At 49.5% G+C, this 22,466-nt stretch overlaps 1 protein-coding gene and 2 pseudogenes across 1 annotated transcript; all 3 read left to right on the top strand.

Moving 5' to 3' along the window:
• Positions 1-2,552: 2,552 nt before the first annotated feature.
• On the top strand, positions 2,553-3,071 carry LOC140222099 (small polypeptide DEVIL 4-like). Its single transcript, XM_072292294.1, has one exon. It carries the CDS (start codon positions 2,657-2,659, stop codon positions 2,780-2,782), a length of 126 nt encoding a protein of 41 aa, XP_072148395.1. The 5' UTR covers positions 2,553-2,656; the 3' UTR covers positions 2,783-3,071.
• A 2,950-nt stretch (positions 3,072-6,021) lies between these two features.
• LOC117850482 (polyprenal reductase 1-like) lies at positions 6,022-21,059 on the top strand (annotated as a pseudogene).
• LOC140222355 (uncharacterized) lies at positions 13,709-18,707 on the top strand (annotated as a pseudogene).
• Positions 21,060-22,466: the final 1,407 nt, after the last annotated feature.

Here is a 22,466-nt window from a genome sequence, read left to right as displayed (position 1 = left end):
CCTGGTCGGAGAGGTCGTCGCTGGCATCCTCCTTGTCGAAGTCAGGCAGGACGCCCTTGCGGGTGATGCGCGCCAGGGCCTCGTGAAGGCGGACGTCGGTGGCGTCGTGCTCCGGTGTGGCAGCGGCGGCGGTGCTAGCATCAGCCGTGCGCTTGGCGGCCTCGGCGGCGGCGTCAGCCGCAACGGCGGAGGACTCGGGCGGCAGAGTGCCGGCCATGGAGGGTAGCGGCGGTGGAGAGCCGGTGCGGGAGCAGCGCCGCGGGTGGACGTGCTAGGATGCGGAAGGTAAGGAATCGGGGATAACCCGAACTCGTGATACCACGAAAGCAATATAGATTGCGTGGAATAATAGATTGATTAGGGTATACAATATGTACAAATATATAAGCAGCCTTTGGTGAGATTTATAGAAACACAACCGACCAAGGGATAAGACTACCCATCCTAATTCATCTAGGGCACGGTAGGTAGCCGGCCTGGGCCTGGCGCACAGCCAGGGCCCATATACATGCACAACACATACAACACATACACATCATCTAACATTTATTATATGTATGATCCTAATACATATATAGATAGCACTTTTTTTTTAAGAATCAGGTGTGACAATCATACAGTTTTTTAGGGCACTAGACAAAAATATCCTCCCTGGTTTGCCTCTGGACTTTAGCGATCTTGGCGCTGGCCCATGGCAAAATCATGTCCCGGTTACCATCGAGCAAAAGTCAGAGCTTTGCCATGAAAATATGCAGTTTACAGTTTGTCATTGTACATTTGTCAGTTTTATACTGTTTCACCTGTAGCATCACAAGGCATTGGTAATGAAGTTCTTGTCCTGATGATTCAAGATTCATGACCAATCCTTCTCTGAAATAAACATGGCACCATCCAGGCATATGGATCTCTATTGCTCTGAAACCACCATGTTCCTGCTGCCTGCTCGCATAATGAGATAGCACCAACACCGAGCAGGAACCTTTGAGGTGGCGAAGGCTGGCTGTGTTCAGACGGCGGCTCCCATGTGTGATTTGTGGTTTTCGAACACTGCCGTACGGCCACCCGCAAAAGAAACGGCAATAGTACGTCTGTAAGTGGCCTCTCCATGCCCCGAAAACGCAGGCTAAGCATGGAATCCGAGCATGTGATTGTCACATGACCCGAGCAGATGGGGCTTGACTCGATTGCATCAGCATTCAGGAATTCGTGCAGTCCCAAGGGCTCATTCAGTTCCGGCTGTGATCTCGGCTGGGCACCGGTTTTGTTTCCAGCTGCATGGTTGTTCAACAGAGTTTTCAACAGCAGTTTGCAAGTTTTTTCAGTGCCTTTGCAAGAGAGAGAAAAAGAAAACTCACCTGTTTGCCTTGTCAGTGTATTCTTCGTTCACAATGCATCCTCAGACAGGCATCGGAGCACACAAATGATAAGCAGTTCAGCGCTGCAGTTCAGACTAGAACCGTATCTTCCGTTGAGATGCATGCCTGTACGGTTCCATACCATTGATAGCTCAGCGAAATCATTAGTTCATGAACATCTTTCTTTAATACAAAGACGCGCCAACCTTTTGCGCGTTCTCGAAAAAAATAAATCAAATGCTCATGGAACAGGAAACTGCTCACTCGAATTTCTGATGGAATAATGCGACACTACATATACTTAACATTTCACTAAAAAACTTCCAAGTTGAGTGCTCAACCAGGATAGCGTGCACCGTGTGCAGCCGACCAAGACAGTTCCGCAGACGAAGGCAGCCTGCCTACTAGCCTACTCCTGCCGCCATGCCGCCATCTCCATGGAATCATTTCAAGTAATAGCCACTAGCATATCGGTTAGGAATATCTAGCAGGACATGAATGAATCCCAGAGGAAGGGAAGGGGAGCTACCTGCAGGCACATCTGGAAATCGAATCCTCCTAATTGCGGCATCGATTCGGTGTCAAGCGGGACCGTTGGTCTACATGCTCCAGAGGCGTTGTCCCCTAGAGCGTCATCAAAATTCGTGCCACTTGACGGGATGACTCATTTGGGCTGAGAGCAACTCCAGTAACAGCCTTCAAACTTCAAACTAAAACTAAAGCTTCTAAAAATTAAATGAGTTCTCTATTTTTTTGACCGCAAAAATATCTCCAACTTTAAAAATAGTCCTCCAGCAGCAGCCTTCAAACTAAAGCTCTTAAAAATTAAATGGGTTCTTTATTTTTTTAGACCGTAAAAATATCTTCAACTTTAGAAATAACCCGCATAGATAGAGGGCTCCCTGAAGGACCCTATACATAGAGGGTGAAGGGGGATAGGAGCCAAGTAAAAAATTTGCTAGAGTGCGTTTTTTTACATAACCTTACTAGAGTAGGAGGCTGGTGTGCTGGAGTTGCTCCTACCCCCTAACCGCTGTAGTCTGTAGGCGGAAGCCGGAGCGCGGCAGCCTCCCACTTCCAAGAAGGGGTATATGCCCCTTCCAAGACGTTGTTTATGATAAGCACAAGTAGGCGATGGGGGCGGCAATGGAACGCAGAGATGTGAGCCTTGGCCTCTCCTATATAAGCCTGCCAGATGCCCTCACTTGACCACGCCATTGCAGAAGCAGATCCAGCAGTAGTAGTGGTGCAGAGCACTCCAGCTCACAGCTCCCCACAGAGCCTCTGTTCATTCGGCCAGGATGAATAAGCCATGGAGCCAGGGGAAGCGCAGGGGAGGAGGACTCAGCAGGGTGCTGAGGGAGCAGAAGGCCAGGCTCTACATCATCCGGCGATGCGTCGTCATGCTCCTCTGCTACCATGACTGATCTGCTGCGGTGCTTGCTGTTCTTCCCTAGCCATTGACTCACTCTAGGTGTTGCTGTTGCTTTGATCTTACAGTTTCTGGGTTTTAGGAACTAGGATTGACGATTCTTTGATGTACATAGGGTAGGTCTCGGGTAGCTACTGACGATCTCCATCCTTAACATCTCGTGTTGTGTTAGTGGTTGTTACTCCTAAGTCCTACAATGGCAAGGATGTGCTGCTAGCTGTTATCATGTGTATTTGCTCTGTAAGAAATGCAAGATAAGAAAAAAAGTTGTCTTTTGGTATCTACCTTTTTGTCTTGCATTCAGAGTCACTTTTAAAACAGCTGTTTCAGCAATCTTGAATATGTAACCATCCGAAGGTCTGGAGTTTGCACTGACATCCAGATAAAGCAACTTGCATGCGACAAAAAAAAAGCTTTGTGAACACAACCAAACAAGGAAGATACACATACTACTAATTCTAAAGATATGATTGCAATGCTGGATGCTATCTCTGAAAAAAAGCATCATTGCAGTTTAGTACAATTTTTTCAGGGCGTTTGAGTAATGTTTGCAAACGACACTTCTAATAATCCACATTAACACATAGCATACTTCCCAGTTTTCAGGTGGCACTCTTCACTTTCAACGACTAGTAACGAGCATCCAGATTCCTCCCAACTTTATTTTTTGAAAGAATAGATTCCTTAGACAAGTTACCAATTGGTAAATAAATCATCAAGTTGACAAGTTGCCCCGTTTGGTACTTTTAGTTTTCCAGCAGCAATCAAAATGCAGACTCAAACTACAAAAAACGCATCATAAAAATCTGTGCAACAATTAGGTAATAGCCTAATAGTACAACTAGGTAATCTTTCAAGAAACAAAGACTAGCTAGGTACAGTGAGCAGCAAGCACTGGACCACAACTAAATGAGAAGCTTCAAGGTACTTGCATATACTAGCAGCACTGAGCTGCAAATGACCTGCCCCCCATTCTTGAATTCTAAGTTTTGAGATGCACAGCTCATTGCGAACAAAAGCCTGGCAGATCTTGTCAGGTGCACATATACGTCCTTATCTTCAGCATTGGCAACTGACTAGATGGTTGAACTGAAAGTGTTTTCTAACGTGAATGACTAGGCACGGATTATAAAATTGTACCAACTGAACATGCCAGTTTGTGCATGGCCACTAAGGGCGTTCAGATGTTTCAGCAAACTTCTAGGCACTAAATTTTGCTTAAAATTCTGTTTTCTCCATGAGCATGATGCACGCCATAAACCAAATGATCTTTTTGCCAAGAGGAAAAGATTTTTTTTGTTGCATCAGACAATTGCTGGCACAATTTGTAGTGACCTTAAAGCAAGTCCTGACTCTGACAAAGTGGCAAGCAGAGTGCCTAGTGCTGTTCTTGCATTGGATCGCTTCAACACTTCAACCTGAAACGAGCGTTTAGGACGCTTTGTTTAGAACATGGATCAACTTAGATTAGTACAAATTGGGGTCGGCTCCAAACACGCTGTTCCTTTTTAATTACCTAGGGTCGGCAAGACCAGCGCTTTACCCGCTATGGGAGGTCGCGACAGAAAGGCGTATCCTACAGCCACTTGCTGTACTTGCTTCAAAAACCATGTCCAAGTTCAGGCATTGCTGTAAAAAAAGAGTTTGCAACAGGCAGCTCGCTTACTTACTCTCAAGTGGTGCCAGCCACAAGCCATTACTTGTAGCTCTAGTTGCTGTACTTGATCAGTAGCTCTGAAGCTTGGTTGCTTCTGCCTGCAAACCAAAGATCAAAGAAAGATGAAGAAAGCCATCACGTTTATGACAAGCTAATTAGTTACTGTAAACAATGAACTAATTTGCTTGTTTTAAACGCCATATTTTTAAGAACGGAGGGAGTATGCGCCAATATGCATTTAGGTATAAATAACCTTCGATTAGCATATACATCCAGCTATTCAAACTACCGTCACTAAAAAAGAAGTGCTATTCAAGCCATGAAAATGTGATGTAGAAATGCTGACGAGATTTATAAGTGCCGTAGAAATGTGATGTGATACGGCATAGCAGCATGTGAGAATTGAGATGCGATGCTCTTGTCTCTTGTGCGATATGGTGAGGATTGCAAACTACAAGAAGATGAGGCATCGATGATCTGCATTGTTCACATCCCAGTCCCACAGTATAAAAATGGTTGACACAGCTCATAGTACATGCCAGTGGTTCAGCGTATCCGTGTATGCGACTGCTCATGGTTGGTCAAACATTTAACAAATGACATTGGGACGTTGCCATTGCACAAATGTTGATAGAAAACCTGAAGAAACTGCATCGGTCAGCCTACTCCTCCAAAGTCAAACACGCAGATAGCATTGTTTTGCCTGCAGGCCACAAGTCAGAAGCTGCTGTTTGCACGAAGGAAAGGAAGTGTTACGAAGGCAAAACAATAGCTTCTAGAGTTGACTTCAGAGTTATATCAAAGAAAGTGTTTGGTCGGTTGGGGCTGTGGCTCCTGAGCTGGCCCTCGCTTACTTCTGCTAGTGAGTCAAACTGCCCAGCCTGTTATAGTTTTTAACAGCTACTTTTGCTGGTAAGGGTGTTGTTTTGACTCTGCTGCGCTGCTGATGGAAGAAATGAAGTTGGCATATATTCGTTCAAACCTCATTTTGCGTTCCATTCGGCGATCAATTTTCGACGCCAAAGCCTTCTGAGAGATAAACACAATGCGCGGCTGAGCCGTCGAATCTTCTCGGATGGCTGCTCTGCTGCTTCATGCTTGCCTTGCCTTTGGCGGGTGTTTTGATTTCAGTTTTGTAGAAACAGCAGTAAGAAGGGGCACAAAAAGACATGACAAATTCAGACTGTAATTGACGTGAATTGGGATTGTTACTAAATTGTGAATTTGAGTTACAGAAGTTCCATGAACTGTGATCATTGGAGTACTGTGAACTAAGATTACTCAACGTGTCAATTTGAGAGGATATTGCTGATGTTGTTAATTTGAGAGCAAAGTTTGGCTGCTGAATGTACAACGAAACCAAAGAAGAAATGTTCTCTGAAAGCCACTGCAGATGTACATTCAGAGAAGAATGTCCTCTGAAAGCCACTGAAGAAATTGCAAGTCGAAACGATTCTCTGTTTACATCTGCAAATGTCCAAAACCGATGTATACAGAAGAAGTAAAAAGATCATCTCTGGTTGGTCCCTGTAATAATATTTTTAAAGATCAACTCTTGGCTTTCTCAAAAGATAAGCCTCATGAAAAGGGAAATGATATTGTCTGCTCAAGAGAATTACCCAGCCAGAGTCATCTCTTTTCAGCCCCAACTGCTCCCTCCTCCCCGCCTCCGCCGCGCCGTGTCGCCGCCTCCAGAGACCCCTGCCTGCGCGGGCCCTAGTCTCCGCGCCGCGCTTCGTGGCGGCGTTCAAATGGAGATGGGAGGCGGACCCACGCTCCAGTCCCTCCTGTGCCTCGCCTGGCTCGCCGCCACCCTCCCCATTGCCGCCGCCGCGCTGCCGATCCCCGCGGCTGCCGGCGGCCGCCTCCTCCAGCAACTGCTCTGCACCTTCTCCTCCCGCGGCAAGACCGTCAGGGCCGCCTCCTCGTCCTCGTCCAAGCAGGTACGATTTCTGGCGGAACTGTCGATGCTTCGCCTCATGTTCACGCTGATTTCCGCTTGGTTATGGTGTTTTTTCTTTAGAAGCATAGATATGTCCAAGCTTAATCGTGGATTAGTTGTCAACTCCAGAAGCTATTTTGCACTGTCGACAAATACGGTTCTTCTTCCGAACTAAATATAACTGTGTCACGGGATATCAGGCTGCTGGTGGAGGGGAAGAGTGGGAATTTTTTCGTTAGAGGTGGTGCCTTGACAGATTACCATGCCCCTGTTACTACATAGCTGAGTTGCTGCAGGATAGCAGATCAAATCTGATAGAGTTTCAAGCTGATGTAGATTGCTTTGATGGTATGTGGTGGTATTGCCTTGCAAAATACTGTGCTCCTGCTGCTAGAACCTGATTGTTTATAGAATAGCAGTGTAAAACTGGTAAAAGTTTGACTTAATGTAGTTTGTATTCGAGAAGTTTCTGCATTATACAATTTGTGGCCTGTAAATTAGGGATCACTCCTAAGACATGCGCTTCTAAAACATGGTAATTAGCTTCTTTTAACTAGCAATGCAATTATTATGTCAATTTTGAGGTTTAGTTACGATAGTTCGACTATATTGTATATTCAAACCATGTGCTGAATGAGTTCCATGACAAAAATTTTATACTGCATAGTATCAGCAGTTAGATTTAACATCAATTTTCCTTGAACAGTTTCTTTTGCACATCAAAATTTTGCTACTCTCAGAAGCTCAAACTTACAATTCTTCTCCAAAAGTGCAGAGGTTCACTGTTCCACAAAAATTCTTCTTGCATTTTTACGTGGTGGGTGTGGTTGTGACGACAAGCTTGCTACTTGCAATATGGTTCTATGCATACATGAAAATGACACCTTTGATGCCGGAGCCATCGAGTTACTCCATGATTGCTCGCCATCTTGTTGGTAGTTCCAATTCATTCTCTTTGGCAAATTTCTGGTCACCACGCCCCATGGAACACAAATATCGTGTCTGGCGGACTGTATTTGTACTTATATTGATGGAAGTTCAGGTCTGAGACGCCTGTATGAGACTGAACATGTATTCCACTACAGCCCTACAGCTTGGATGCACATCATGGGATATCTCACGGGTCTTTTGTAAGTTACATCGTGCCTTTTGGCTTTCTCTATTTCTTTATCATGTAAATCTTGCTGAGGCATGCCAAGTTGACTTCATATTCCCTCATTTTCTTCCCTTCACATGAAAGTTCTTCTCTACATTGCAGCAGCTCGTGCACATCTTATCCACAAAACATGCAATTACGTACAAGGGATGAATCAGCAATACAATCCTTTAGCGGATGGCACATAAAATAACCAAACGCATTGCTGCTAATAGCAACTCATAAGGGTTAAGATTTATGGTTGGCTTTCTTTTGAGTAATACTTGAAGTTACACCTTTGTTGTAATGGTGATATTACCTAGAGGATTACACTGTTGTGGACGCCTTTGTTGGGAAAGTCTACAGCAGGAGGGCGCCAACAGCCTCTAGTGGCTGAGTAGGTGCCTGATTTAGTTTGTTAGCTGGGTCAGTAGTTTGTTAGGCTTAAGATAAGGATTAGAGGAGTTAGTTGAGATTTGTAGTGGCCGGCACTCATATAAGCCGAGCCATAGTAGAGGAAAGGTAAGCAGAGTAGAATCAATCTGTTCAAAGCCTCCTAGGGAGGGCGAACGTGATCTACTGCTGCGCCATTATCATCAATAAAGCCTTCAGTTTACTAGCCCTATCATCTGGTATCAGACGGGACTTTCCTTGGCCTCTGTCTGCTGCCGCCACCTCGCCCACCACCACACAACTCCCCTACGCGCCGCTAAACCCACTGCTCCACCACCACCATGGGTGATGATCTGAAGCACGCCCTGGAAACCATCCTCGCTGACCTCTTCGCCATCAAGTCCGAGATGTCCACAATCAAGGGCGACCAGAGCCGCCTCAACGTGGCGGTCAACAGATTGCAGTCCGACCACCACTCCTCCGGCGCCTCCCATAGCGGCACCCTCACCGCCCCGCCTCCTCCGCCACCGCGTGAGCACGCCAAACACAAGCTCCGCTTCTCGCACTTCACAGACCTGGTCCTTTGGTTCTACAAGGCGGAACAATTCTTCCGCGTGGACCGCACATCGGACGACGAGCACGTCTAGCTCGCCTCTTTCTACATGGAAGGTGCCGCCTAGGACTGGTATTACCGCCTGGAGCAGAACCATGGCACCCCCACATGGCCGGAGTTCGTTGACAAGGTGCAACGGGCGTTCGGTCCTCCGATGCGCAGCAATCCGCTCGGCGCTCTCATGAAGCTTCGCCGCACCGGGACAGTGGAGGAGTACAAGGCATAGTTCCTTCCCTGCTCCCCCGCTGTCACACTCTCCAGGAGCAAGATCAAATCGATCTCTTCACCGGTGGCCTACGCAACCCGCTGCAGACCGATGTCGAGCTCCAGCACCCGGCCACCCTCAACGACGCTATGGGGCTCGCTCGGGCCTTCGAGCGCCGCCTGCAGCTGGACGACGATGACGATGGCACTGCGGCCCGCTCCACCGCCCGCGCCAACCCCACGGTCCGGTCACGCCCGTTTCACGCCCTGACTGGTTCCCAGACGCCGCCGCCAGGTGCCAAGACGGCGCCGTCAACTCCACTCGCCCCAACCAAGACCGCCCCTCCAGCAGGCGCGCGTTTCAAGCGCTTGACGCCGCAGGAGATGGCCTAGCGCCGGGTGGAAGGCCTCTGCTTCAATTGCCCCGAGAAGTTCTCCAGGGATCACAATTGAACGATGAAGGGCCTGTACCTGATGGAGCTTGATGACAACGCACCGCTCACACGCGCCATGGAGACGGAGCCGGCTTCTACCGATGATGTCGAGATCTCCCTCCACGCCCTCACCGGAATCAAGACAGCGGACACCATGCACCTGGCCACCTCCATCGCCGGCGCCTCCCTTCGGGCCCTCATGGATTCGGGGTCTACGCATTCATTCATCGCCATGGACACAGCCCGCCGCCTCAGCCTCCAGCTTGCGACATGCCCCGGCCTCACCGTGGGGGTCGCCAATGGGGATCGCGTCCCATGCGCCGGAGTCTGCGTCGTCGTTCCTGTCAGCATTGGCAATGAGGGATTCTTCATCGACCTGTTCGTCCTCCCCCTCACCGACTACAAGCTTGTGCTGGGCTGCCACTGGCTCTAAGTCCCTGGGCCCCATCCTTTGGGACTTTGAGCGCTAGACCATGGTGTTCTGGCGACAGGACCATCACATCCTATGGATCGGCGTCATAGCATCCAGGGATCCGGCCCTTCACGTCATCGAACGCCTGGACTTCCTCCAACTGCTCCTCGCCAAGTTCAGTGACGTCTTCACCCCGCCATCCTTGCTGCCTCCAGCTCGGCCCTGTGATCACCGGATCCATCTCCTCCTAGACACTTCGCCGGTCGCGGTCCGCCCCTACTGCTACCCCTAGCTGCTCAAAGATGAGCTCGAGCGCCAGTGTGCAGAGATGCTGCAACAGGGCCTCATTCGCCTCAGCACTTCGGTGTTCTCGTCACCGGTCCTCCTCGTGCGCAAGAAGGATGGCTCTTGGCGATTCTGCGTCGACTATCGCGCCCTCAACGCCAAGACGGTGCGCGACATGTTCCCCATCCCCGTCGTCGACGAACTACTGGACGAGCTCAACGGCACCACCTACTTCACCAAACTTGACCTTCGCACAGCTATCACCAAGTCCGGATGCACGATGATGACATTCACAAGACGGCGTTCCGGACTCACCACGGCCACTTTGAGTTTGTGGTCATGGCCTTCGGCTTGACAAATGCCCCGGTGACGTTCCAATCTCTCATGAATGAGGTTCTTCGCCCCTTCCAGCGTCGCTTTGTGCTCATGTTCTTCGACGACATTTTGATCTACAACACATCCCTCGCCGAGCATCTGCAACACATCCGAGCGGTCTTGACCACCCTGCGTGCCCACAGCTTGTTCCTGAAGCGCTCCAAGTGCTCGTTCACAGAGCGTCGGGTGGAATACCTGGGCCACTTCATCTCCAAGGACGGCGTGGCCATGGACCCGGCACAAATCGAGGCAGTACAAGGTTGGCCAACGCCGCGGTCAGTCCGCGCTCTGCGCGGTTTCCTCGGCCTCACGGGCTACTACCGCCGTTTCATCCACAACTATGGCGTCATCGCTTGCCCCTAACAACCCTCCTTAAGCGAGAGGCTTTCTGCTGGACCGACGCCGCCACCACCGCCTTCAACGCGCTCAAAGCAGCACTCACGTCTGGTCCGGTCCTCCAGTTGCCTGACTTCACGGCGCCGTTCTTCATCGACTGCGACGCTTCTGGCTCTGACTTCGGCGCCATCCTCCACTAGGGCGAGGGGCCGATCACGTTCTTCAGTCGTGCAGTGGCTCCACAGCATGCCAAGCTAGCGGCCTACGAGCGTAAGCTCATCGGCTTGGTCAAAGCTGTGCGCCATTGGCGGCCGTACGTCTGGGCACGGCCATTCACCGTCCGCACCGACCATTTTGCCCTGAAGTTTCTCCTGGACCAGCGCCTTTCCACCATTCCCTAGGACACTTGGGTCAGCAAGCTCTTCGGCTATGACTTCACGGTAGAATACAGACCAGGACGCCAGGACGCGGCTGCTGATGCCTTGTCACGCCGCGAGGAGGACGCTGCAGCCATGGTAGCTTGCGTCCTCTCCCGTCCGGACTTCGATCTGTTCCACGAGTTTCGACGGGAGGCTGACAAGCTGCCATATATCGTCGCCAAGTGCCAAGAGATTGACCAAGGCCTTGCTGGAGCAAACTGGTCCGTCGTTGACGGGTTCTTCATGCACCGTGGCTGCCTCTTCGTTCCCGACTCTTCGGCGCTCTGGCCGCAGCTCTTGCACACAGCGCACGGCGCTGGTCATGAAGGCGTCCAGAAGACGTTCCATCACCTACGCGCCTCCTTGTACAGCCCACAAGATAGCAAACGCATCCGCGACTTCGTGCGGGGCTTCGCCGTCTGCCAGCGGAACAAGACGGAGCATTTGCACCCTGCTGGCCTGCTGCAGCCGCTGGATGTTCCCCACACTGTCTAGGCTGACATCGCCATGGATTTCGTTGAAGGCTTTCCAAGGTGAGCGGCAAATCAGTGGTTCTCACGATGGTGGACAAATTCTCCAAGTACACGCATTTCATCACCCTCGGCCATCCTTACAACGCCACATCGGTTGCCCAGGCATTCTTCAATTAGATTGTACGGTTTCATGGGTTGCCATGTTCCATTATCAGCGATAGGGACCTGGTCTTCACACTGCGTCTCAGCTCCGCTTTCCACCCACAAACAAACGGTCAGTCTGAGCTCAGTAATTGGGTGTTGAGCATCTACCTTCGTTGCCTCGCCGGCGATCGTCCGAGGAGTTGGCTGCGGTGGCTGCCATGGACCGAGTTCTGCTGTAACTCGTCCTACCAGACAGCCCTCAAGGCAACACCGTTTGAGGTGGTGTATGGTCGGTCGCCTCCCACTTTGGCCGCTTATCAGCCCGGTCTGTCACGGGTGGCGTCCCTGGACAGCCAGCTCATTGAGAGGGATGTGTTCTTGGCTGCTGTTCGGGAACGGCTCCTCCAAGCGCAAGGCATTATGAAGCAGCAGAATGATACGACACATCGGGATGTAACTTTTGTTGTGGGTGACTGGCTGGCTTCGTCTTCACCAGCACGCGGCGTCGTCCATCAAGAATGCCCAAAATGCCAAGCTGGCTCCTCGCTATTACGAGCCTTTCCAGGTGCTGGTGTGCATTGGCTCTATCGCCTATCGTCTCCAGCTTCCTGCCAAGGCGCGCATCCACAATGTGTTCCACGTGGTGTTCTTGAAGCCTTTCCATGGCGAGGCCCCGACTGCCATTGCTCCCATGCCTACCATTGTGCACAGTCATGCTGTTCCTGGACCTGATAAAGTTCACCGTGCCCGCCTCAACCGTGGTGTCTGGGAAGTCCTGGTGCATTGGCTTGGTCAGAGTGCTGCTGATTCTACTTGGGAGCGGTTGGAAGAGTTCCAATCCACTTATCCAGACTTCCAGCTCGAGGATGAGCTGTTTCGAAAGGAGGGAGGAAGTGTTGTGGACGCCTTTGTTGGGAAAGTCTATAGCAAGAGGAAGAGGGCGCCAACAGCCTCTAGTGGCTGAGTAGGCGCCTGATTTAGTTTGTTAGCTGGGTCAGTAGTTTGTTAGGCTTAAGATAAGGATTAGAGGAGTTAGTTGAGATTTGTAGTGGCCGGCACTCATATAAGCCGAGCCATAGTAGATGAGAGGTAAGCAGAGTAGAATCAATCTGTTCGTAGCCTCCTAGGGAGGGCGAACGTGATCTACTGCTGCACCATTATCATCAATAAAGCCTTCAGTTTACTAGCCCTATCATACACAAACCATGGAAAATTTAGACTAGGATTTGTTTGAACAAGTGTCATTGCACTGACCTTTTTTATTGCATTAGTCTTTTGGAATGACATATTGTTCCCCCCCCCCTGCCAGCTACTATATGGCTGCTCCTTTATCACTTGCTACTTGTCTTCCTAAAGAAATGCAGTATCTTGATATCAATTAGCTGAGTTCATAGTAAAGGGTCGATCAAGAATGCCAGACCTAGTAATTGACCCGTCACATCTCTTGAAGCCTCTTCTAAAGTTGGGGTGGTGCCAGTGGATCGGTGCTGTTATTTTCATCTGGGGCTCCATCCATCAGATCTGGTGCCATGCAACTCTTGTCCATTTTCACTTCTCTTTAACATATGTAGAACCCTAAATCTACTAGTTATTTGTTTGTTGCAAATGTGAACAATATACAACAGCAACGGATATGTATAAACTATGGCAATGTTGAAATGGCAAACAATAATTGTTTAATGTATAACGATGAAGGTTATTAGATATTGATAACAGTATTCAAACTTCTATGAGACAGTTTTGCAGAGTTATTTATGCTTTTGGATTTCATTGTTTATTTTTCTACCTTGACAGGGATCATTGCGTGAACACAAAAATTCAGATGAATATGTAATTCCGTGCGGTGACTGGTTTAGTTGCGTTTCTTGCCCTCATTACCTTGCTGAACTAGTAAGTTCCTACTCCCTTCATTAATATTCAGAATATTGCACATACTGATGAATATAGAAAATCCCATTACAGTGCTAAAATAATTATCTCAAGTGAGAGTAGGCTAACCAATAAATAAACTTTATATTTGCTGAACTTATAGGGCCTGGGAGCCTGGGATGGGTTCCCTATTATATGATGAGGGGGGGGGGGGGGGGGGGGGCTATCAAACAGAGGAATTTCCTGTGTTTATACAGGTTTGTTTAGGTTTACACTGCAGCTCTATGTGATGTAATGTCAGTCAGACTTCTCATCACATCAAATACGTTATTATTAGGAAGTACATATGTGTATTAGGAAGTATTTATTCTTTCTATGTACACTTGATTGTATTCCTTGTACTCCAAGCCATATTGGCTATATAATAGAGGTCACCCCCCATTAGGGTGTGTGGTGTTTCCCTATCTACTTCCCTACATAGTATCATGAGATTAGATCATGGGCCTTCCCTTCTCTCGCGCCTCCCTCGCGACCCGCCACCCTTTAGCGGCGCCCCTTCTGCCGCGCCGCCGCCCCCCCCCCCCCCCCCCTCTGCACCTGATCGTCGTGCGATCCCCGCACGTGCGCCCACCTTCTGCCGCGCCTCCTCCAGCGCTGCGCCATGTCCCCCTCCTCCACCAGCGCCGATTCTGGCGTTGACAACGCCGGCGGCTCCTTGCAGGCCCAGCCGAATGCCAACATCCTGCTGGCCCAACCCACGGCTCCTCCTACCGGCGGCGCCCCTCCTCCTGCTGGCATCGCTTCCACGACGCCTGGCGCTCTTCCTACCGGCGACGCGCCCGGCAACGGCGGCGGCTTCCTCCTGTACCCGGCACCGCTGCCTGTCGTCCACCCCTACGCCACCGTCTCTGACAAGTCCCACGTCCCCATGACGTTGACGATGAAGTCCTCCGCCTACTCTAAGTGGGCGTCCCTCTTCAAGTCTATGTGCGGCAAGTTCGGACTCAAGTCGCACATCGACGGCACGGTGGCGCCTCGTCCCCAGGACCCCGACTGGGATCAAGCGGATTGCTGCGTCCGCTCCTGGTTCTTCAGCTCCGTTGACGACTCCATCCTCAGCCTCGCCATGACCGACGACGACCAGACCGCCCGGGATCTCTGGCTCGTCATCGAGGGACTCTGGCATGCCAACAAGCAGGCCCAGGCGATCTTCCTCAGCCACGACTTCCACTCCATGACACAGGGCGACTCCTCCATCGCCAAGTACTGCCAGCACATGAAGACCCTCGTCGACGCCCTCCGCGACGTCGGCCATCCCGTTCAGGACTCCCAGCTTGTCCTGAATCTCCTCCGTGGCCTCAACCCACGCTACTCCAACACTGCTGACGACATCGCCAACTCCACCGTCAGCTTCCCCAGCTTCACCCAGCCCCGCGACATGCTGGCCTTGAAGGAGTTCGCCTCGCCAACGAGGAGAAGGTCTCCAACTCCATCGCCCTACTCATCTTGACCGGCTCGACGTCTTCCTCCTCTACCTGTCCGGGCGGGTGCCGCTCCTCCTATGGTTCGGTCCAGGGCAGCAACGGCGGCGCCTTCAACCAGAACAAGGGCGGCGGCGACAAGAAGAAGTGGAACGGGAAGGGCTGTGGCGGCCGGTTCCAGCAGCCTGCTTATGGTGGACAACAGACCGGCTAGCCATGCCCCTCCGGTCCGTGGTTTTGTTTCAGTCCAGGGACTGGACCCTACGACGCACAACAGCAGGTTGGCGGCTATGGATCTGGTAGTGGGGGCGGCTGGCGCGCCTCTGCCCCCGGACTCCTAGGCCCGCTGCCCCAGGCACACACGGTGTACACTCCTCTCCAGGCGCCCCTGGCGGCTCCGATGTGGGATCAGGTCGGTTTGGTTGCTGCCCTCAACCAGATGGCCCTGCAGAACGGCGGCTGGGTGGTCGACTCTGGTGCCTCCGACCACATGGCATCGTCTGATGGTATACTTCACTCTCGCCTACCTTCCTCTCATTCTTTCATCACCGTAGGCAACGGTCAAACTCTCCCTATTACGTGTTGTGGCAACTCCACCCTATCCACCGCCACTTCACAGTTCCACCTAAATAATGTCCTCATTGCTCCTTCTTTAGTCCGTAACCTGATTTGTGTTCGTCAGTTTACTAGGGACAATAACTGCACTATAGAATTTGACGCTCTTGGTTTTTCTGTCAAGGACATCTAGACCAGACGCGTGATTCTTCGGTGCAATAGTGCCGGCGACCTTTACACCATCCCACCCGCCGCTAGACCAGCAGCTGCCCATGCCGACCTCGCCACCTCCTCCAGCTTGTGGCATCTTCGTCTTGGTCATCCGGGTCCCGCCGCCATGGACACTCTTAGACTTAATTCCTCCATAGCTTGTAATAAAGCGTTTCTGGTTACCGCTACTATCTAGTCGTTTAGATGACTATCATTTTTGCTAGACCTTTCCCCTAGTCCACAAGTCTAACGTGTCTACACACATTGTTAATTTGTATGCGTATACCACTACACAGTTCGGTCTGCCTGTCCGGAGTCTTCAGGCTGATAATGGCACCGAGTTCGTCAACAGGACCCTCGCGTTCTTCTTGGCTTCGCAAGGCATTCACTTGCGCCTTTCGTGTCCATATACATCTCCATAGAATGGGAAAGCCGAACGTGTCCTCCGCACTCTTAATAATGTGACTCGCACCTTGTTGATTCACTCTTCTATGGACACCTCATACTGGGCTGAGGCGCTCGCCACCGCCACCTATCTTCTGAACAGGAGCCCCTGCTCCACCGTCTAGAATGATATTCCCTACCGCCTCCTATATTCACAGCCTCCCGAGTACTCTCACTTGCGTATATTCGGTTGTCTTTGCTATCCTAACCTTTCAGCCACGGCACACCACAAACTTGCCCCTCGCTCCACATCCTGTGTCTTCATTGGTTATCCCTCATCTCACAAGGGGTACCGCTGCCTTGACTTCTCCACTCGTCGAGTCATTATTTCTCGCCATGTTGTCTTCGACGAGTCTGTTTTTCCCTTCTCTTCCCACCCTACCCCCTGTCACAGCTTGACTTCCTCTTGTCAAGTCCCTCAGGTACTCCTGCTCCCACCTCGGTCGCTCCGTCCTTGGACGTTGAGCAGCCGCAGCCCTCACCGGTTGTTTTGCAGGAGATCACTGATGACGACCCCGCCATACTGGTGCACGGCCTGGCCGTGTACCAGGCTCCTTCGATGGGTGGGACACCGCCCTCCTCCTCGCCCGCCGGATCCACCAGCAGGTCCGCAGGCACGGCCCCCTCGAGCGTCACCCCTACTCCCTCCCTCGGGGTCCCCTAGCCGGTTCTCCCTCCTCTACAGCGCGACTTCCACCTCGTCTACGAGTGTTTACCATAGCAGCAAGTGTCTGCCCCTTCACCAGCTCCTGTTCCAGCTCCGGCACCCGCTGCTGCTCCACCGCACCCTGTCACTCGGTCTGTGACTGGGGCCATCCAGCGGGTGCACTACAGGGGCTTGACGGCCACGACTCCTTCGCCTTCTCCGATCCCGGTGAACTACCGCAGTGCTTTGGCTGATGCCAACTGGCGTGCTGCCATGGTCGACGAGTTCCAGGCCCTCCTCGACAACGACACCTGGCGCCTCGTCCCGCGGCCACCCGGCGCCAATGTCGTGTCAGGCAAGTGGATCTTCCGGCATAAGTTTCACGCCGATGGGTCCCTCGCCCGGCACAAGGCGCGTTGGGTGGTTCGTGGCTTCTCCCAGTGCCATGGCATCGACTACGACGAAACCTTCAGCCCGGTTGTCAAATCGGCGACCATACGGACCGTCCTCAGCATCGCCACTTCTCATGCCTGGCCGATCCATCAGCTGGACGTGAAGAACGTGTTTCTTCACGGACACCTCGCGGAGACTGTCTACCGCCAGCAGCCTGCAGGCTTCGTTGACCCCGCCGCCCCAGACCACGTCTGTCTCCTGCAGAAGTTCTTATATGGTCTGAAGCAGGCCCCGAGGGCTTGGTACCAGTGGTTCACCTCCTTTCTTCGACAGCTCGGCTTCGTCGCCTCCACCTCCGACACCTCCCTCTTTGTTTACAAAGAAAGAGGGGCCGAGCATCGCCTACCTGCTGCTTTACGTCAACGACATCGTCCTCACCGCCTCGTCCTCGACTCTCCTCTAGCACATCATGGGGCGTCTCCACTCCGAGTTCGCCATGACGGACCTTGGCAATCTTCACCACTTCCTCGGCATCTCCGCCACGCGTTCCTCCTAGGGCCTGTTCAGTACGCCCTGAACCTTCTTCAGCGTGCTGGCATGGCTGAGTATCACTCCACAGCGACTCCTGTTGACACTCATGCCAAGCTCTTGGCACATGACGGCGCCAAGCTCTAGGACGACTCTGAGTATAGGAGTCTTGCTGGGGCTCTTCAGTACCTCACTCCGACTCGACCTGACCTGGCGTATGCGATTCAGCAGGTGTGCCTCATCATGCATGACCCGCGCGAGCCCTACCTTGCCCTGATCAAGCGCGTCTTGCGCTATGTGAAGGGAACGCTCTCCTCCGGGCTTCGCATTGGCACCGGCTCTGTTCAGTCTCTGACTGCCTACTCCGACGCCGACTGGGCTGGCTGCCCGGACTCTCGACGCTCCACCTCCGGCTTCTGTGTATACCTCGGCGACAATCTGGTTTCTTGGTCCTCCAAGCGCCAGACCACGGTGTCTCGTTCCGGTGTTGAGGCAGAGTACAGGGCTGTGGCCCATGCTGTGGCGGAGTGTTGCTGGCTTCGCCAACTTCTTCAGGAGCTTCATGTCCCGCTTGCTTCGGCCACTATTATCTACTGTGACAACGTGAGTGTTGTCTACATGACAGCCAACCCGGTGCATCATCGGCGCACGAAGCACATCGAGATTGACATCCACTTCGTCCGTGAGAAGGTGGCCTTGGGTGAGGTCCGGGTCCTCCATGTGCCGTCCTCTCACCAGTTCGCGGACATCATGATGAAGGGCCTGCCGACTCCATTGTTCACTTAGTTTAGGTCCAGTCTTTGCGTCCGTGATCCTCCTGCTACGACTGCGGGCGGGTATTAGGAAGTACATATATGTATTAGGAAGTATTTATTCTTTCCATGTACACTTGATTGTATTCCTTGTACTCCAAGCCATATTGGCTATATAATAGAGGTCACCCCCCTCATTACGGTGTGTGGTGTTTCCCTATCTACTTCTCTACAGTTATGCTCCTCACCAACCTAGATTCAACTGCAGTATAGATTTCTCTTTATGATAGTTCAGCCATACAGGGGAAAGATGATAAAAATAATAGTGTTATATTATGAACACAATTTATTTCACCATTGTCAAATATCTAAATGATGTTGATGTTGAACATTTTGCTGTTTTATGCTTCAGTTCAAATATGGCACTGAGCTTTTGGGTTGGAATCTGTACGTCATTAACATTTACTGTTATCTTGCCATATAGGTAATTTATTTTGGCATGCTGATAGCTCGCGGTGGATCAGACATTTTGGTGTGGTTCCTGTACCTTTTTGTGGTATGCTTCTCTGACATTTTTTTGCTTTTGGTGTTCAGAATCCAAGCAACTTTTGAATATGGTTCCTTTCAGTGTCTTTCGTTACAGCAGGTTCACTGAGACTCCTTTTGTACAGGTAACAAACTTGTCCTTTGCCGCTGTACAAACTCATAAATGGTATCTTGAGAAATTTGAAGATTACCCTCGTTCTCGCTACGCAATCATTCCATTTGTATGCTAGACATCTCTAGAAAATGCTAAAAATCTGTCTTGATTTGTGATACCCACCTTGGAAAATTGAGGGACGTCTTGTGTTACAACAGTTTTTATTATTTGGAACACACTTCAGAATCTGGTGGCTAACTGGTACTTCTTGTGTTAGGGCCTCGTGAATGAGATCGATGTGTTAGGGAATTGTAGCTAGGCTGAAATTGTAAATTGAGCAAAATGAAGATTAATTTGTTCCTTGCCTTGCGTGCATGCCATGCCTGCTGCTCTCTGCTCATCCCATAGATTACTAAAAAAATACTTTATTATGTAGCAACCAAATTCTTTAAACTAGGGAAGAAGTTTGAGATTACTTTGATCTGACATTTCACACATCGTGTGCACCTCATTGTGTAGTGAAGCTACACTGCAGCAGTGGTGGCAGGAGTTTTTTTTTTTTTGAACCCATAAGCATTGCACTTATAAGCTCACAAATTTGCAGCAAAAGGATATAATCAACTGCTGAAGTCATGTAGAAAATGATACTATCAGTTGTTATGGAACAAGTGATCAGTGTGAGCTCAGCCTTCATATTTTTAGTACATGTCATTTATGAATCATGCAATTAGTTCTTGATAATTCCATTTGTTAGTTTATATTCAAACCAACCTTTAGTTTTTTTTCTGAAAAGGATGGCATGCCAAAAAATTATATCAAACCAACAGAAATTAGCAAAAGCAAAAGGATAGATCAGCAGTCCTAATATTCCATGTTTTTTTAATTGGCGAGCATGTACTGTTTCTTGTCGTGGTGTGTTGTATAGCTAGAGATGAGTTGTTCCAGTGATAAGCCTTGAAGTTATCTGTTGCTAACCTTGAACTCAGCTTACGATCTCTCTTAATTGACATCCTAAAAGTTGCATGATTCAAGGCTATGTTGTAAAAGGTCATTTGAAAGTTGTAAAGCTCGATGTAGTGTTGCTTCAAGTCAGTTCTGAATTTCAGTGTGCAATCCAAACATGAACATTCCAGACTCTGATGAAAGTTCAATTTCTTCAGTTGGAATGTGTTTTAACTTATTCCTTCACAGAGCAGTCAATTACATGCCGCAGCAGTCAAGTATTGTAGTTCTTTTGGTATACTTACAACCATTCTCTAAAGTCTGGATATATAGAATTCCGCACATGAAGTTCAGTGAACCATATGGCGCAGCCTAAACAGGATATATTTTTGCCTCTCTAAATTTAGAATTGCTTTATGGTGATGATTTATTTTGTTTGGTCGGATCATTTTCTTCCTGGTTCTTGCCTAGAGTTTCATTATTTATGTAGTGCAGGCAGGTACATCCACAGTCCAGAACCATATTCGCTTTCCTTTGTGAATGCACGTATGTAAGTATGAAAGAAATGATTACACCCTGATGACAGAAGAGCACATGCAGATCAGGTTTTGCAGTTAAACGAAATGCTCTACACTGAGACATCTGTATCAGTAGTAACCTTGCAATGATGAGGTAGGTCGAACATGTGTGGATTAGTGATGTGTTTGCTGACTGCAAACATGTTATCCTAAAACATTTGAAGTAGCAGCTGTACAAGTATCATGCAAACAATTAGGCCCAACTTGTCTATATATAATCGATTAGTTTACCAGATCTAGACGCTGGGCTAAACATTTTCTTTTCAGCGGCTGTGTGCACAATGCTATGAGGCTTTAGCAGCAGGGGATTAATTCAAGGCACTGTGACAATTGCCTTAGCATGTACATCTTGTACGAATTGGACCGTATTTTTCCCAAACGCAGTTTTTAGTAGTAGAGATTGGCTAGTATCTTCCTTTTGTGTTTATATCCGCTATGACTTGGTGTTTTGCATGTTTTTTTACTAGTTTTTATTTTGTTCTTATTGTATGCCCATAGCAACACACTGGGTGTTACCTAGGTCGCGCTTGGTATCCGGGCCAGCCTCGCCTCACCTTGCCAGCGCGAGCAAGCCTCGCCTTGGTAGCCTAGGCGAGCGGAAATTCCTCTCCCTCAAAAGCAAGCACATAAGAAAAGCTTGCTCAGAAACCAAATGCTAGTTTTCTTGTCTAAAGCTTGCCATCCCCCCCCCCCCAACTGGTACAAGCCGTCGGCGCACCTGCCTTCAGCCGGCGTGGAACGGATCTTGGAATTTATACTTCCATAACATGAACACGGCTTATTTATCATGGTCAAATGTAACTAAGCTGCTATTCCAACGAATCAAATGCAAGGTTCCCATCCGCTCATAGTTCTTGACAGGTTGGATAAGATTGTGGTCGAACCTGTGAGATTTTTACTGTCAACATCTTTCAAAATATTTTTTTTGAAAAATATTTTGGTTGAAACTTTCAAAATATTTAGATCAGAAACACGGATCGCGTATATAGAGTTGTGTTGAAAAGGTAGTTATTGTATTTTGTAAGCATTATTTGATTAGAAACCAGCGTCAAATTTACATTTGGAAAACACATTTTCTTGTTGAAGACTCAAGCAATTGTGATTAGAGAGATTAATTAATAATCTTCTCCAATTTTTGCATTAGGCAAGCATTATGCGCATGGCTTTAGTTAGTTGGGGGCATCAAACCCTCAAGTACGGAGTAGTTTGTTAATGTTTTCTCCCACACTACATGGAAGGAATCTCGATGATGTTCATGTTCAGAGGTTCCAAGACTACATGGTTCATCAGCTAGGTCAGAAGGTCACCTAACTAAGTACATGATGCACAGCAGCAAACTTATGGCCCTAGAGCCTGAAGATGGAGATTGCACCAGCAATTAACCATGACGTAATCCCCTTTGAATATAACTCAAAATTCTGTCATGGAGCGTATACTATTGTTTCAGGTACCATGGATATGATTTCTTCTCCATAGGATGATTAGGATACTCTTATACGTTTAGCATGTAGAGAGCATATCTCTAATCCTATACTATATGCTTATCCCAGAATTATTCAAAGGTATCAGACAATCCGTTACACTAGACAAAAATATCTTCTTCTGTCTGGCTCTGCACTTTAAGAATCTTGTGCTGGCCCACATAAAAATATCCCAGCTTAGACTGAGGCAAAACCAGAGAGCCCTTTCTGACTCTGCACTTTAAGAATCTTGTGCTGGCCCACATAAAAATATCCCAGCTTACACTGAGGCAAAGCCAGAGAGCCCTTTCCTGAAAATACAGGTAAACAGTACCAGTCTGACAAATTTATATTCCTCA

The sequence above is a fragment of the Setaria viridis genome, chromosome 3, assembly GCF_005286985.2.
Source record: "Setaria viridis chromosome 3, Setaria_viridis_v4.0, whole genome shotgun sequence".
NCBI classification, from domain to species: Eukaryota; Viridiplantae; Streptophyta; class Magnoliopsida; order Poales; family Poaceae; genus Setaria; species Setaria viridis.
This window is presented reverse-complemented; position numbering and strand designations above follow the sequence as displayed.